The sequence below is a fragment of the Octopus sinensis genome, linkage group LG23 (assembly GCF_006345805.1).
Source record: "Octopus sinensis linkage group LG23, ASM634580v1, whole genome shotgun sequence".
Classification (NCBI taxonomy): domain Eukaryota; kingdom Metazoa; phylum Mollusca; class Cephalopoda; order Octopoda; family Octopodidae; genus Octopus; species Octopus sinensis.
In genome coordinates, this window is record NC_043019.1 from 32,663,866 (window position 1) to 32,677,946 (window position 14,081).

At 36.0% G+C, this 14,081-nt stretch overlaps 1 protein-coding gene across 1 annotated transcript in view; it reads left to right on the forward strand.

The window, feature by feature from the left end:
- Positions 1-14,081, forward strand: part of LOC118767681 (regulator of G-protein signaling 22-like) — a 28,555-nt gene that overhangs the window by 8,523 nt on the left and 5,951 nt on the right. Inside the window, exons 5-7 of the mRNA XM_036512653.1 lie at positions 3,064-3,878; positions 5,378-5,541; positions 5,686-6,190. Of these exons, the coding sequence (XP_036368546.1) occupies positions 3,064-3,878; positions 5,378-5,541; positions 5,686-6,190 (1,484 nt within the window). The remainder of the gene's footprint in view (positions 1-3,063; positions 3,879-5,377; positions 5,542-5,685; positions 6,191-14,081) is intronic.

Sequence of the window (14,081 nt, forward strand, 5' to 3'; positions counted from 1 at the left end):
CAACTCAGTGTTGAGCACTCATTCTCATTGTTTGATATTTTCCAGCATGACTGCAGCTTTAAGGCTGAAACAATTTAAAGAATTTTTATATATATATATATACATACATTTTTTCTCTCCTTGTTTTTTTCTCTGTCCTTTTCTGTAGAAGAGCGTAGGCTGGAAACGTAAAAGACTTTTTCTGTTCCTGAGCGTTATACTAATACATCTGTTTGTTTTGTACGCCACCTGTCTTCGTCTGTTGCTTTTTCGTAAACTCTCTGGAGTTTACAAGTAAAAACATTTCTGTGTTTACTCCGGTATATATATATATATATATATATATATATATATATATAAAATGAGATAGGGGTTGTAAATTCAACCCTCCATGGGATAACATATATCCAATCTTAATGCTCTTGTGTAGTGTTTTAATAAAGTATATGATTCGGTATTATCTGATAGTTGATGAATGATTTAGATATATTTCTCCATTTTCTTATTTTGTATTATATATATATATATATATACACAAATCAAAAAACATTCAACAGGCAGTAAAAGAACAAGAAAGTGAGTACATAAAATTATTACATCCAAAAGACCTAAAACTTAGACCTATTATAGCTGGTCCAGCATGCCCTACACACCGTCTAAGCAATTTTATTGACATTGTTTTGAAACCACTATGTACTTACATACCAAGTTTCATCAGGGATGACATCGACTTCCTGTCCCATCTTCCCAAAACAACAGAAACAAATTCAGTTTTACTAAGTTTTGATGTGGTAAGCCTCTACACCAATATTCCACACGATTTAGGAATAAAGGCGATTAAATACTGGTTAGAAAAACATAGAGAAGTGATTCCCAGCAGATTCACAGTGCCATTTATATTAGACACAGTCAAGCTTATTCTAGAAATAACACATTCTTCTTCAATGGAAAGAATTACATCATCAATTAGAGGCACGGCGATGGGAACGAGGTTTGCTCCCGTTTACGCCAACTCTGTAATGGGATACTTAGAAGAAACAACTCTACCAAGAGGTGGAGGTAAACTATGGCACTGGGTTTAGAAAGTATATTGAAAAGGCATGGAAGAGATACCTAGACGACTGTTTCATAATCTGGACAGAATCTCTAAATACTCTGGAAGAGTTCAATCCTCCTGAACAACCTACACCCATCTCTCCAATTTACAAAGGAGAGGAGTAGTACCAAATTACCATTCCTGGATATAATGGTAATTAAAAAAGACACCACCATCACCACAGATATATACTATAAACACACAGACACACATCAATACCTAAATTTTAAGTCGTGCCATCCACCACATACAAACGTAACATCCCATACTGCCTAGCCAGAAGAATTTGTACTATTGTAGAAGATGCAAATATCAGGAACAAACGCCTAATAGAACTAAGAGAATTTTTGCTCAAACAAAAATACCCATCTCTACTTATAGAAAATGGCATACAGCGGGCTATAAAAATACCTATACAACAACTTAGGACAACCCAAGGAAGAGGAAAACAAGAAGAACAAGTCATACCATTCATAGTGACACACAACCCTGTCACCAGAATATCTTCAACATTGCCAAAGCAAACCTACCAATCATTGCCCAAAGTAATGAATTAAAAGACATAATCACGGATCGAGCTATGGTGCTTAGTAAAAGACAGCCTAAAAACTTGAAAACATTACTAACAAAGGCAAAATTTGACCTCAGCAACAAAGACCAACATTCACGGTATCTAAATGCAATGATAGCCGATGTGGCACATGCCAATTCATACATACCGGTCAATATATAAACACAAAAACCGGAAAATATTCACAAACGCGAATATGAACTGCAAAAGCAGAAATTTAATTTACTGCATCAAATGCCCAAATTGTGAAGAAAATATATGTAGGTCAGACGGGAAACGCACTATTAGAACGCTCACGTGTACACCGGCAACAGATTAGAGACCCAGAGGTCCGTCAGATACCTTTGAGTACCACCTAGCAACATGTGGTCGGAAAATATATATAATATTTCCATTCTACAAATTACACAGCCCAAGTGAAATCGAGAGGAAAATCAGAGAAAAGAATTTTATTGATAAATTCGAACCCAAGCTAAATAAGCAATAATAATAATAATACTTAGAGGTATTACTTCCACTGCTACGACCATGACCACTAACAACAACAACAATACTAAAGGTGATCAAGACGAAGATAGCAGGAAAATTATCTTATTTAGGGTTAAAAGTTCTATTGCCACCACCATCACCACTAGCAACAATAATTAAGGTGCTGACAATGATGATGATGACAATTGAAATATAAAAATATAAAAATCTCTGACAAAGGATATTTACAACATTTCTAAAAATAACCAACAATTGCTGCTTCGGCCAGGGTCAAGATACAGGACTCTTGACATGTCCAACAAAGCGTGATGCCTAAACCAATCAGCTCAACCAACCAATCAGCTTAAGTAATTGAGTGATACTACACACTGATTGGTCAGAATACAGTTTGCAAAACCTAGCACTCTGGAGCCTACCCAGCTGTATTTATAGCACAGAATCAATCATCTTGCTACAGTCAAAAATTGTGAAGCATGACTGTCAACACTACTACATGAACCCGAAGATTGCAGAATTCAATGCATGAAAGTACTAGTTCAATCAGAATGAATATTTAACATTCTACTATTTCATTTTATTTTATTCAATTATAATATATTATCTTATAATATATCATTATAAGATTGTAAATAAAACGTGAAAATCAGACAAGGTTGGAATTCTTTTATTAATATATTCTTCTATACACAATCACACACCCCATATATATATATTCTATATATATATATATACATACACATATATATATATATACATTATACATATATACATATATATATATATAATATATATTATAATATATATTATATTATATATATAATATATATAATACATATATACTATATATATATATTCATGTATACAGTATGATAATAAGTCACAGAGTTGGGTTTTTTCTTTCTAAAACTGCTAATGTGTTTCTTGACAGACTTTAAATAAAGATGTTGGACTCCAGTGGATCAAAGCAACCAGATTGTCAACATTTCTGAGAAGCCTTCTATATTCTGAATATCGAATTGCTAAACTTCTGTCACAAGCACAAATCCTTGAGCTAAAGCACCCAAAGCATCAACTAATGATGGGTATTCGAGACCTTGTGTATCTTACAGAAGAACAGGAAGATAGTTATGAGGTTGAGAGAAAAACCTCTTTAGAATATTTAATGGAGGCTCTGCACATTTCAAAAGGTAGGACTAAACTAGGAGATTTGGAAGACTGGTACAGAATACAAAAGTCTATGATATCAGATGACGTGTCATCTGATTCCATGCTCGTCATATCAAGAGAAATTTTCTCTGAATCCGTCATGAGTAAATATAGCAAGAGGGAAACTTCTAAAGGTGAAGAGGAATCTTCAAGAGTAGAAGATGATCATGAACAGGAAGCTGCCGCAGAGATCCCAGTTAAATGTGTAGTTTTCAAAGAAGTGTCTCCAATAATCTACTTGGAACCTTTTGAAGATCTACTTGAGACGTCATGTGAGGAATCTGAAGCGAGTTATTTGGATTCGATTCAGAGTTTAGACCAACTTGCTGCATTAGTGACAGTTGCAACTTTTAAAAGTGCTTTGGCTATGTTAGGCAGTAGTTCAGAAGAGAGGATTATGACGGATTTAGCTGCAGAACCTTGTTTGTCGAAACTGAACACCTTCCATTTTGGTGTTACAGTAGATAAGCTGAATAAAAAAGGGAAATTTACTGTGCTGAAAGAGGAAACGGTCGATGGAAACAAATCTGGGAGCAAGTAAGTTGCTGCAAATTATTAATTCACCAATTTGTTGTTCACTTACCCTTAAATAGATATTACCTGTTGTAATTTTTTTATTTTTGTTTTTTATGCACCCTTTAGAAGGCTAGCCAGGCTTATGGGCACGGTTTCCTGGTTTCTATGACAATTATGTTCCCCCCAGCTGGATGGGACGCCAGTCCATCGCAGCATTACTCAAGAAACCGGAAGAAAGAATGAGAGAAAGTTGAGGTGAAAAAATACAACAGGGGTCACCACCACCCCCTGCCAGAGCCTCGTAGAGCTTTTAGGTGTTTTCGCTCAATAAACACACACAACACCCGGTCTGGGAATCGAAACCGCGATCCTCCGACCACGAGTCCACTGCCCTAACCACTGGGCCATTGCGCCTCCACTCCTGTTGTAATAGCAATCTGCACATCTTATTTAACATAGATATACAGTAAGAATGCCATAAATATTGCAGTATTTATTTTGAAATGGTATCTTGTATAGACATAGAGTGCTTAAAAGTATAGAAAGATCAGTAGCAGACAAAAGGCTTCCAACTTCCAAATCTAGCAATTCCACCATCAATGGTGGAATTGCTAGATCTGGATTTCTGCATATTTGCAAATCATCAGTAGTAAGTATCCACTATTAACTGCATGCATAGACAGATTTCACTTCAACTGATATTGTAATACAGTCGTTAACATGTGACTGGTACTGCAAATAGCTGGTGGGCTGGATTAAAAATTTTTTATTAACGACAGAGATAACGTTTGTTCTAGATAGCAATCTGTAAGTTTTGCTTAACCCTTTTCTTACACTGTTGTTGTCAAGATGCTCTGTGTTTCTTTCAATTAATTTTAAATATAATAAAGAATTCAGTAAAACAACTTAGTTATCATTAAGCTAGTGTTAGAAACATAAATTGTGACTAAGGAAGGAAGGGGTGATGTCATACTTGGTAGTGGGATGATGAAAATTGTATGCTGAAAAAAATAAATCAAACCGTGTTTCAACTCTTTGTGAATATATGTGTATATGTAAAAGGGAGGTGTATGTGTGTACGTGCGTGTGTGTATGTATGTGTCTGTGTTTGTGTGTGTGTGTGTGTGTGCATGTCTGCATCCAATGGATGTGCGATGGTTCATCTTTGTTCATTTAGTATTTGGGTTTATTTTTTGATTTGGTTGAATCTTGGTTGGGTTTTTTTTTTTTGTTGTTGGTCAGTCATTTTTAGCGTTTTGATAGAAAATAGTCATTCTAAAATTGCTTTTTAACGTAAGCATGCCCAAACAAGTCGAATGCTTACACAGAGCAGGTTTTACAGCCACATCATCCAAACCGATGGATGAAACCGGGCTTAGCTGCTAATAGATCTCTAAGCTTAACCACAATAGTCATACATCTAATTGAGTACACAAAATTTACTATAAATACACACACGCACACATACATGCATATATAGCTAGATGGATATACTTACACACATATTTTTTTTCTTTCAGAGATGCAAGCCAGGAAGCGATCATACTACCTAACAACCTTGAAGAAGATATATCACCATCAGAGAATTTAGAAAAAGATGTAACGCCATCAAACAATCTGGAACACGATGTAACACCATCAAACAACGTTGAAACACCATCAAACAATCTGGAACACGATGTAACAACACCAAACAACGTTGAAATACCATCAAACAATCTGGAACACGATGTAACACCACCAAACAATGTTGAAACCCCACCAAACAATGTTGAAGCACCATCAAACAATATGGAACAAAATGTAGCACTATCAAACAATGTTGAAGCACCGTCAAACAATCTGGATCAAGATGTAACCCCATCGAACAATGTTGAAGCACCATCAAACAATCTGGAACAAGATGTAACACCATCAGGCAATATGGAAGAAAATGCAAAACCATCAGACAATGTTGAAGAAAATGTGTTACCGAAAGATGAGGAAGCTGATGGGACTTCATCATATAGTCTTGAAAGAGCTAGAACAGAGCCAAATATTCATGAAAAGCAACCATGCAAGAGAAATAGTCTCCCTCTTGATGTGGAATCATCAGAAGTTCTTGGAACTATTTACACAATTGAAGAAGATCTCTCATGGCAAGACTTGATTCCCGAAGAGCGGGAATCCGAAATGACGAGCAATGAACCATTGGATACCTACACTATGGAAACCCATCAAGATTTCAGTAACTTCTACGACTTTTTGAAAGGAACTACGGGTGAGAAATACTGGCAACTTTGGGTCAATATTGATAGAATAAAATTGGTGAAAACTGACATTCAAAAGCAAATGTAAATATCGTTTCCGAATATTTTAAGCTAGATATACTCATTTTTTTTGTTTGTTTGTTTGTTTGGTTTTTTTTTTTGTTTTTTTTTGTGGAGGCGCATGGCTTAGTGGTAAGGGTGTTGCATTCATGATCGTGAAATTGTGGTTCCAATCCCTGGACTGAGCAATCGGTTGTGTTCTGGCAGAAACGTTAGCACGCCGGGCGAAATGCTTAGCGGTATTTCGTCTGCCGTTACGTTGTGAGTTCAAATTCCGCCGAGGTCGACTTTGCCTTTCATCCTTTCGGGGTCGATAAATTAAGTACCAGTTACGCACTGGGGTCGATGTAATCGACTTAATACCTATGTCTGTCCTTGTTTGTCCCCTCTATGCTTAGCCCCTTGTGGGTAGTAAAGAAATTGGTATTTTGTCTGAGTTCAAATTCCGCCGAGGTTGACTTTGCCTTTCATCCTTTCGGGGTCGATAAATTAAGTACCAGTTACGCACTGGGGTCGATGTAATCGACTTAATACCTATGTCTGTCCTTGTTTGTCTCCTCTGTGTTTAGCCCCTTGTGGGTAGTAAAGAAATTGGTATTTTGTCTGAGTTCAAATTCCGCCGAGGTCGACTTTGCCTTTCATCCTTTCGGGGTCGATAAATTAAGTACCAGTTATGTACTGGGGTCGATGTAATCGACTTAATACCTATGTCTGTCCTTGTTTGTCCCTTCTATATTTAGCCCCTTATGGGTAGTAAAGAAATTGGTATTTTGTCTGAGTTCAAATTCCGCCGAGGTCGACTTTGCCTTTCATCCTTTCGGGGTCGATAAATTAAGTACCAGTTATGTACTGGGGTCGATGTAATCGACTTAATACCTATGTCTGTCCTTGTTTGTCCCCTCTCTGTTTAGCCCCTTGTGGGTAATAAATAAATAGGTTGTGTTCTTGTGCAAAATACTTCACTTCACATTGCTCCAGTCCACTCAGCTGTAGAAATGGGTATCACCAGTGGAGGCATGTTACTTAGTCGACTCATAATCATGAGATTGTGGTTTCTCTCCTTGGACTGAGCAATTTGTTGTGTTCTTGAGTGAAACACTTCATTTCAAGATGCTCCAGTCCACTCAGCTGTAGAAATAAGTTTAGCCTGAAGAGGGAGAGGCTCAACCAGGCCTTCTCACCTTAGACATGTTTGCTTGACTGCAGTGCCCCAACAATCCCCAAGGAGTTAACAGACTTGTCAAATATCCATATTTTTAAAGAAATTTATGGCATGCCTACATAAGCGTGCTCCCCACCACTCCAAATATTTTCTGTATATTTATCCGAAAAACAGGTCATTTTAATGAAAATTTCTACAGATACCTTTCAGATGGTGTAGCTTATAAATATATTGAAATTTAATGTGGGAAAATAAAACATACATACGGACAAACATCATATATATATGACTGAAATAATAATAATGAGTAATGAAAATAATTACCCACATTCATAAACACATCGAAACCCCAGCTCCTAGGGAGCTAAGAATGAAATAAACATAAATGGTTGTGTGATAAGAATCACTTGATTCCAGGTTCCCAACCACATGGTTCCAGGTTAAATCCCACTGCATGACACCTTGGGCAAGTTCCTTCTATTATAGCCTCAGCATTCCCAAAGCCTTGTGAGTGGATTTGATTGAATGGAAACTGAAAGAAGTTCATCGTGTGTGTGTGTGTGGGGGGGTGTATGTATGTATGTGTATATATATATATATATATATATATATATATATATATATGTATGCGTGCTTTTGTGTCTGTGTTTGTTTCCCATATTCACTTGACGACTGGTGTTGGTGTGTTTATGTTCCCATGACTTAGCAGTCCAGCAAAAGAGACCAATAGAATAAATACCAGGCTTTAAAAAATAATTAAATACTGGGGACAATTTATATTTCCTTATTGCCCACAAGGGGCTAAACATAGAGGGGACAAACAAGGACAGATAAAGAGATTAAGTCGATTAGATCTACCCCAGTGCATAACTGGTACTTCATTTATCGACCCCAAAAGGATGAAAGGCAAAATCGACCTCGGCAGAATTTGAACTCAGAACGTAGCAGCAGACGAAATACTGCTAAGCATTTCGTCCGACACGCTAACGTTTCTGCCAGCTCGCTGCCTTTTAACTGGGGCCAATTTATGTGACTAAAATTATTCAAGATGGTAACTAGAACAAGTGAAAGAAGAAAAAGAAGTACTTGTATCTACAACATAGATTTAAAATTTTGTAAAAAAAAAAACTATAGTCATGGCCAAAAGTTTTGAACATAGGTCTGAAAATTAGAATTTTTATATTAAGTAGGCGCAGGAGTGGCTGTGTGGTAAGTAGCTTGCTTACGAACCACATGATTTCGGGTTCAGTCCCACTGTGTGGCACCTTGAGCAAGTGTCTTCTACTATAGCCTCGGGGCAACCAAAGCTTTGTTAGTGGATTTGGTAGACAGAAACTGAAAGAAGCCCATTGTATATATATAGGTGTGTTTGTGTGTCTGTGTTTGTTCTCCCCAACATCGCTTGACAACCGATGCTAGTGTGTTTACGTCCCCGTAACTTGGCAGTTCGGCAAAAGTGACTGATAAAATAAGTACTAGGCTTATAAAGAATAAGTCCTGGGGTTGATTTGCTCGACTATAGACAGTGCTCCAGCATGGCCGCATTCAAATAACTGAAACAAGTAAAAGAGTAAATGCCCAAAATTATATTTAATTTGCAATATATTATTATTTAGCCAAAAGTTTGTAACGGAATTTTTTAAATTAAAAGCCCAAATATATGCATTGTGTATATTTGAATCAAATTGTGCTAGGGCTAAACAATTTTAATTTAAAAAACAAAGGTTCCTAACTTTTGGTCACAATTGTATGTAGTATGTGTCAGTGTGTGGAGGCGCGATGGCCCAGTGGTTAGGGCAGTTGACTCGCGGTCGTAGGATCGCAGTTTCAATTCCCAGTCCGGGCGTTGTGTGTATTTATTGAGCGAAAACACCTAAAAGCTCCACGATGCTCCGGCAGGGTGTTGGTGGTGGCGATCCCTGCTGTACTCTTTCACCACAACTTTCTATCACTCTTTCTTCTGTTGGCCTGCTTGCTTAGCCAGTGGAGTGGCATCATTTGAAGGCTAAAACATTGTGAAGCGCTTTGTGGCCAGCGATGTGTAGCAACATCCGATAGCCTGGTCAGTCACGGTGATCACGGTGATGTGTCAGTGTAAATATGTGCAGCAAACTCCATGGAAAAAACCTTCACGGTTCAACAGAGAGAACAAGTAGCTGCAGCAAAGCATTGAAGAGTGCAATGAGGCAAGTAAGACACTTTGGTCATCCACTGCATCCCCAATTGTCTTGACTGATCTTTTTTCTGGACTGGAGACAGTCACAGTGAAGAGAGAGAGTGATCGTCTTCTGTTTAAAAAAAGTTACCACACAAGTCATCAGTCATTCTTAAGAATGACTAGATCAGTGGTTCTCAACCAGAGACCATATGTCTTTGAGGGTCCATATAAAATTTTGGGGGGGTCTACCCATCTAAATAAGTAAATTAGGGATCCACAATAGTATTTTAAGGGCACCTGAAAATATTTTACTTTACATTTATAGGCACAGGAGTGGCTGTGTGGTAAGTAGCTGCTTACCAACCACATGGTTCTGGGTTCAGTCCCACTGCATGGCACCTTGGGCAAGTGTCTTCTACTATAGCCTCGGACCGACCAAAGCCTTGTGAGTGGATTTGGTAGATGGAAACTGAAAGAACCCCTTCGTATATATATATATAGATATATATATGTATGTATGTCTGTGTATATGTTTGTGTGTCTGTGTTTGTACCCCCCAACATTGCTTGACAACTGATGCTGGTGTGTTTACGTCCCCGTAACTTAGCAGTTCGGCAAAAGAGACCGATAGAATAAGTACTAGGCTTACAAAGAATAAGTCCTGGGGTCGATTTGCTCGACTAAAGGCAGTGCTACAGCATGGCCACAGTCAAATGACTGAAACAAGTAAAAGAGTAAAAGGGATCCATAGATAAAGGATGGTGCAAAACCCCTGGATGTGAAGGTCCTTGTCACTCAGATCAATGATCATGTGGTGCACACCATGTCTTCCTTTCCTGTTTTTACATTAAATTTTGATATAAATGAAAGGGTTTTGTGGAAAATTTCATTGAAACATACACATGTTTCGGAAAGTCTATGAGGAAACAAAATTCAACTCGTGAATTATCCAAAATTCCTCTCACCACTCTCAAAATATTTTTCACAACAAATTCCAATATACTCATAATCTACACCATTTGAAAGGTATGTAGAAAAATTCGTTAAATTTCCTGAAAGTTATGAGGAAACAAAGTCAACTCGTATGAATTATCTGAAACTCCTCTTACCACTCCCCGAAATATTTTTTCAAAACAAATTCCAATATAATCAGAATGTTGAAAGGTATTTGTAGAAGAATTCATTAAAAAATATTAATTTTCTGACAGTTATGAGGAAACAAAGTCAACTCATATGAATTATCTGAAACTCCTCTTACCACTCCCCAAAATATTTTTTCAAAACAAATTCCAATATAATCAGAATATTGAAGGGTATTTGTAGAAAAATTCATTAAAATATATCAATTTTCTGAAAGTTATGAGGAAACAAAATCATAGAAGGCACACTTGTGTAGATATGCCAAAATTTATATCATGAGGTGAACATTATGTCGATAGTTAAAGATTTCCATTAAGTCAAACATTAATTCACAATATTACTCAGTAAAGAAAAATACTAGACTTGTTATTTTTATTCGAAAGTACTAGCTTATTTTTACTTCAGCCAATGTTTACATCTTTTGTAAATATGTATATTTTTAACTGGCACTTTGTCAGTTATGGGGGTTCCAGCCAATCTGATCAATGAAACAGCTTACTTGTAAAATAATCATTCAAGGAGCTGAACGCTCCACAGACATGTGTAACCTTAACGTACTTCTCAAGGGGGTTCAGCGTGAAATACTCCTATCACAGGCGGTGAGCTGGCAGCAACGTTAGCATGCCAGGCGAAATGCTTAGCGGTATTTCGTGGAGGCGCGTAGCTTAGTGGTTAGGGTGTCAGCATCATGATTGTAAGATTGTGGTTTCGATTCCTAGACTGGGCAACTCGTTGTTTTCTTGAACAAAACACTTCATTTCACGTTGCTCCAGTACACACAGCTGGCAAAAATGAGTAACGCTGCGATGGACTGGCGTCCCGTCCAGCTAGGAAGGCGGTGAGCTGGCAGAAACACTAGCATGCCGGGCGAAATGTGTAGCCGTATTTCATCTGTCTTACGTTCTGAGTTCAAATTCTGCCAAGGTCGACTTGCCTTTCATCCTTTCGGGGTCAATAAATTAAGTACCAGTTACGCACTGGGGTCGGTGTAATCGGCTTAGTACCTTTGTTTGTTCTTGTTTGTCCTTTCTATGTTTAGTCCCTTGTGGGTAGTAAAGAAATAGGTATTTCGCCTGCCTCTATGTTCTGAGTTCAAATTCCACCGAGGTCGACTTTGCCTTTCATCCTTTCGGGGTCGATAAATTAAGTATCAGATACGCACTGGGGTCGATGTAATCGACTTAATCCCTTTGTCTGTTCTTCTTTGTCCTTTCTATGTTTAGCCCCTTGTGGGCAATAAAGAAATATGAATGTGACAAGCTGTCCCTTTGAATTGCAAGTATAACTTGTTTTTGCAACATGAAATAAAGTGTCTTGCTCAGGAACACAATGTGTCACCAGGAAAATCCTAACCACCAGGACATACACCTTCACAATGAAATAATGATTAAAAACTATAGGCGCATGAGTGGCTGTGTGGTAAGTAGCTTGCTTACCAACCACATGGTTCCGGGTTCAGTCCCACTGTGTGACAGCTTTGGCATGTGTCTTCTACTATAGCCTCAGGACGACCAAAGCCTTGTGAGTGGATTTGGTAGACAGAAACTGGATGAAGCCCATCGTATTTGTATATATATATATGTGTGTGTGTGTGTGTGTGTGTGTGTGTGTGTGTGTGTATGTGTGTATATGTTTGTGTGTCTGTGTTTGTCCCCCCAACATCACTTGACAACTGATGCTGGTGTGTTTACGTCCCCGAAACTTAGCGGTTCGGCAAAAGAGACCGATAGAATATGGGTTACTCAACCAGAAGAAAATTCTAACTGGGCTCCACCTGCAAGGTCATGCACTGTTTATCTTGATATGAGATCACCATGTCGCGCACATATGGTTGTGATGCATGTGCCTGGTGTACCTTTATCAGACGGGTAGTCATGACGGGTATACTGGGCTTCGTATATTTTACCCCAGTGTCACTTTGATGGCATGCACTGCTCTCTCACTCAATAATAATAATAATAATAATAATAATAATAATAATAATAATAATGATAATGATAATGATAATAATAATAATAATGATAATAATAATAATAATAATAATAATAATAATAATGATAATAATAATAATGATAATAATGATAATAATGATAATAATAATAATAATAATAATAATAATAATAATGATAATAATAATAATGATAATAATGATAATAATAATAATGATAATAATGATAATAATGATAATAATAATAATAATAATAATAATAATAATGATAATAATAATAATGATAATAATGATATAATAATAATAATAAATAATGATAATAATGATAATAATAATAATAATAATAATAATAATAATATGATAATAATGATAATAATGATAATAATAATAATAATAAAGATAATAATAATGATAATAATAATAATGATAATGATAATAATAATAATAATAATAATAATAATAATAATAATAATAATATGATAATGATAATAATAATAATAATGATAATAATAATAATAATAATAAATAATAATAATAATGATAATAATAATAATAATAATAATAATAATAATAATAATAATGATAATGATAATAATAATAATAATGATAATAATGATAATAATGATAATAATAATAATAATAAAGATAATAATAATGATAATAATAATAATAATAATAATAATAATAATAATAACAATAATAATAATAACAATAATAATAACAACAACAACAACAACAACAACAATAATAATAATGATAATAATAATAATATTTTTATAAGCTTAAAGCTTATGAAACTAATAACAGCACATAAAAACATATATTGTGTTTATTATATAATACATACTCACACACACACAAACACACACACACACAAACACACACACACACAAACACACACACACTCGGATATGCATTCATATATAATATATATATATAATTCTTTTTTGGGGGAATAATGGTTCTAAAGCACATCACATACAACTATAACATTGAACTTCAATTACATCTAATAATAGTCATTTTCTGATACATTTATATGTCACATCCAGAAGCTATCTCTCTTGCTCATTTTTTGAGCATGTGATGCAAAATTCCATCACTTTTTTAAAGAAGGCAACATGCACACATGAATGAGCTATCACATGGCATCTGAATAATCCATAAATGTGAAATTGTGCGGGGAGTCATGGCATAAATAATTTATCATACCACTTAGCATATAAATATCAGCTCTTCGACGTTATTGACATCTACCAGTGCTTTTGCCTATGTTATCTCACGCAGATAGATACATGCATATATGTATATTGTATTAAATATGTGTGAGAGAGAGAGAGAGAGAGAGAGCGCATGCATGCACACGTGTGTGTGAGTGTGTGTGTGTGTGTGTGTGTATAAACTATGAATTTAGAGAAAAGAAAAGATGAAGGAGGGTGAGGGAACAACAAGCAGGTGTATTAGTCTGATGCTTGGAAAGAATAGAAAAGGTTTTGACATTTCAAGC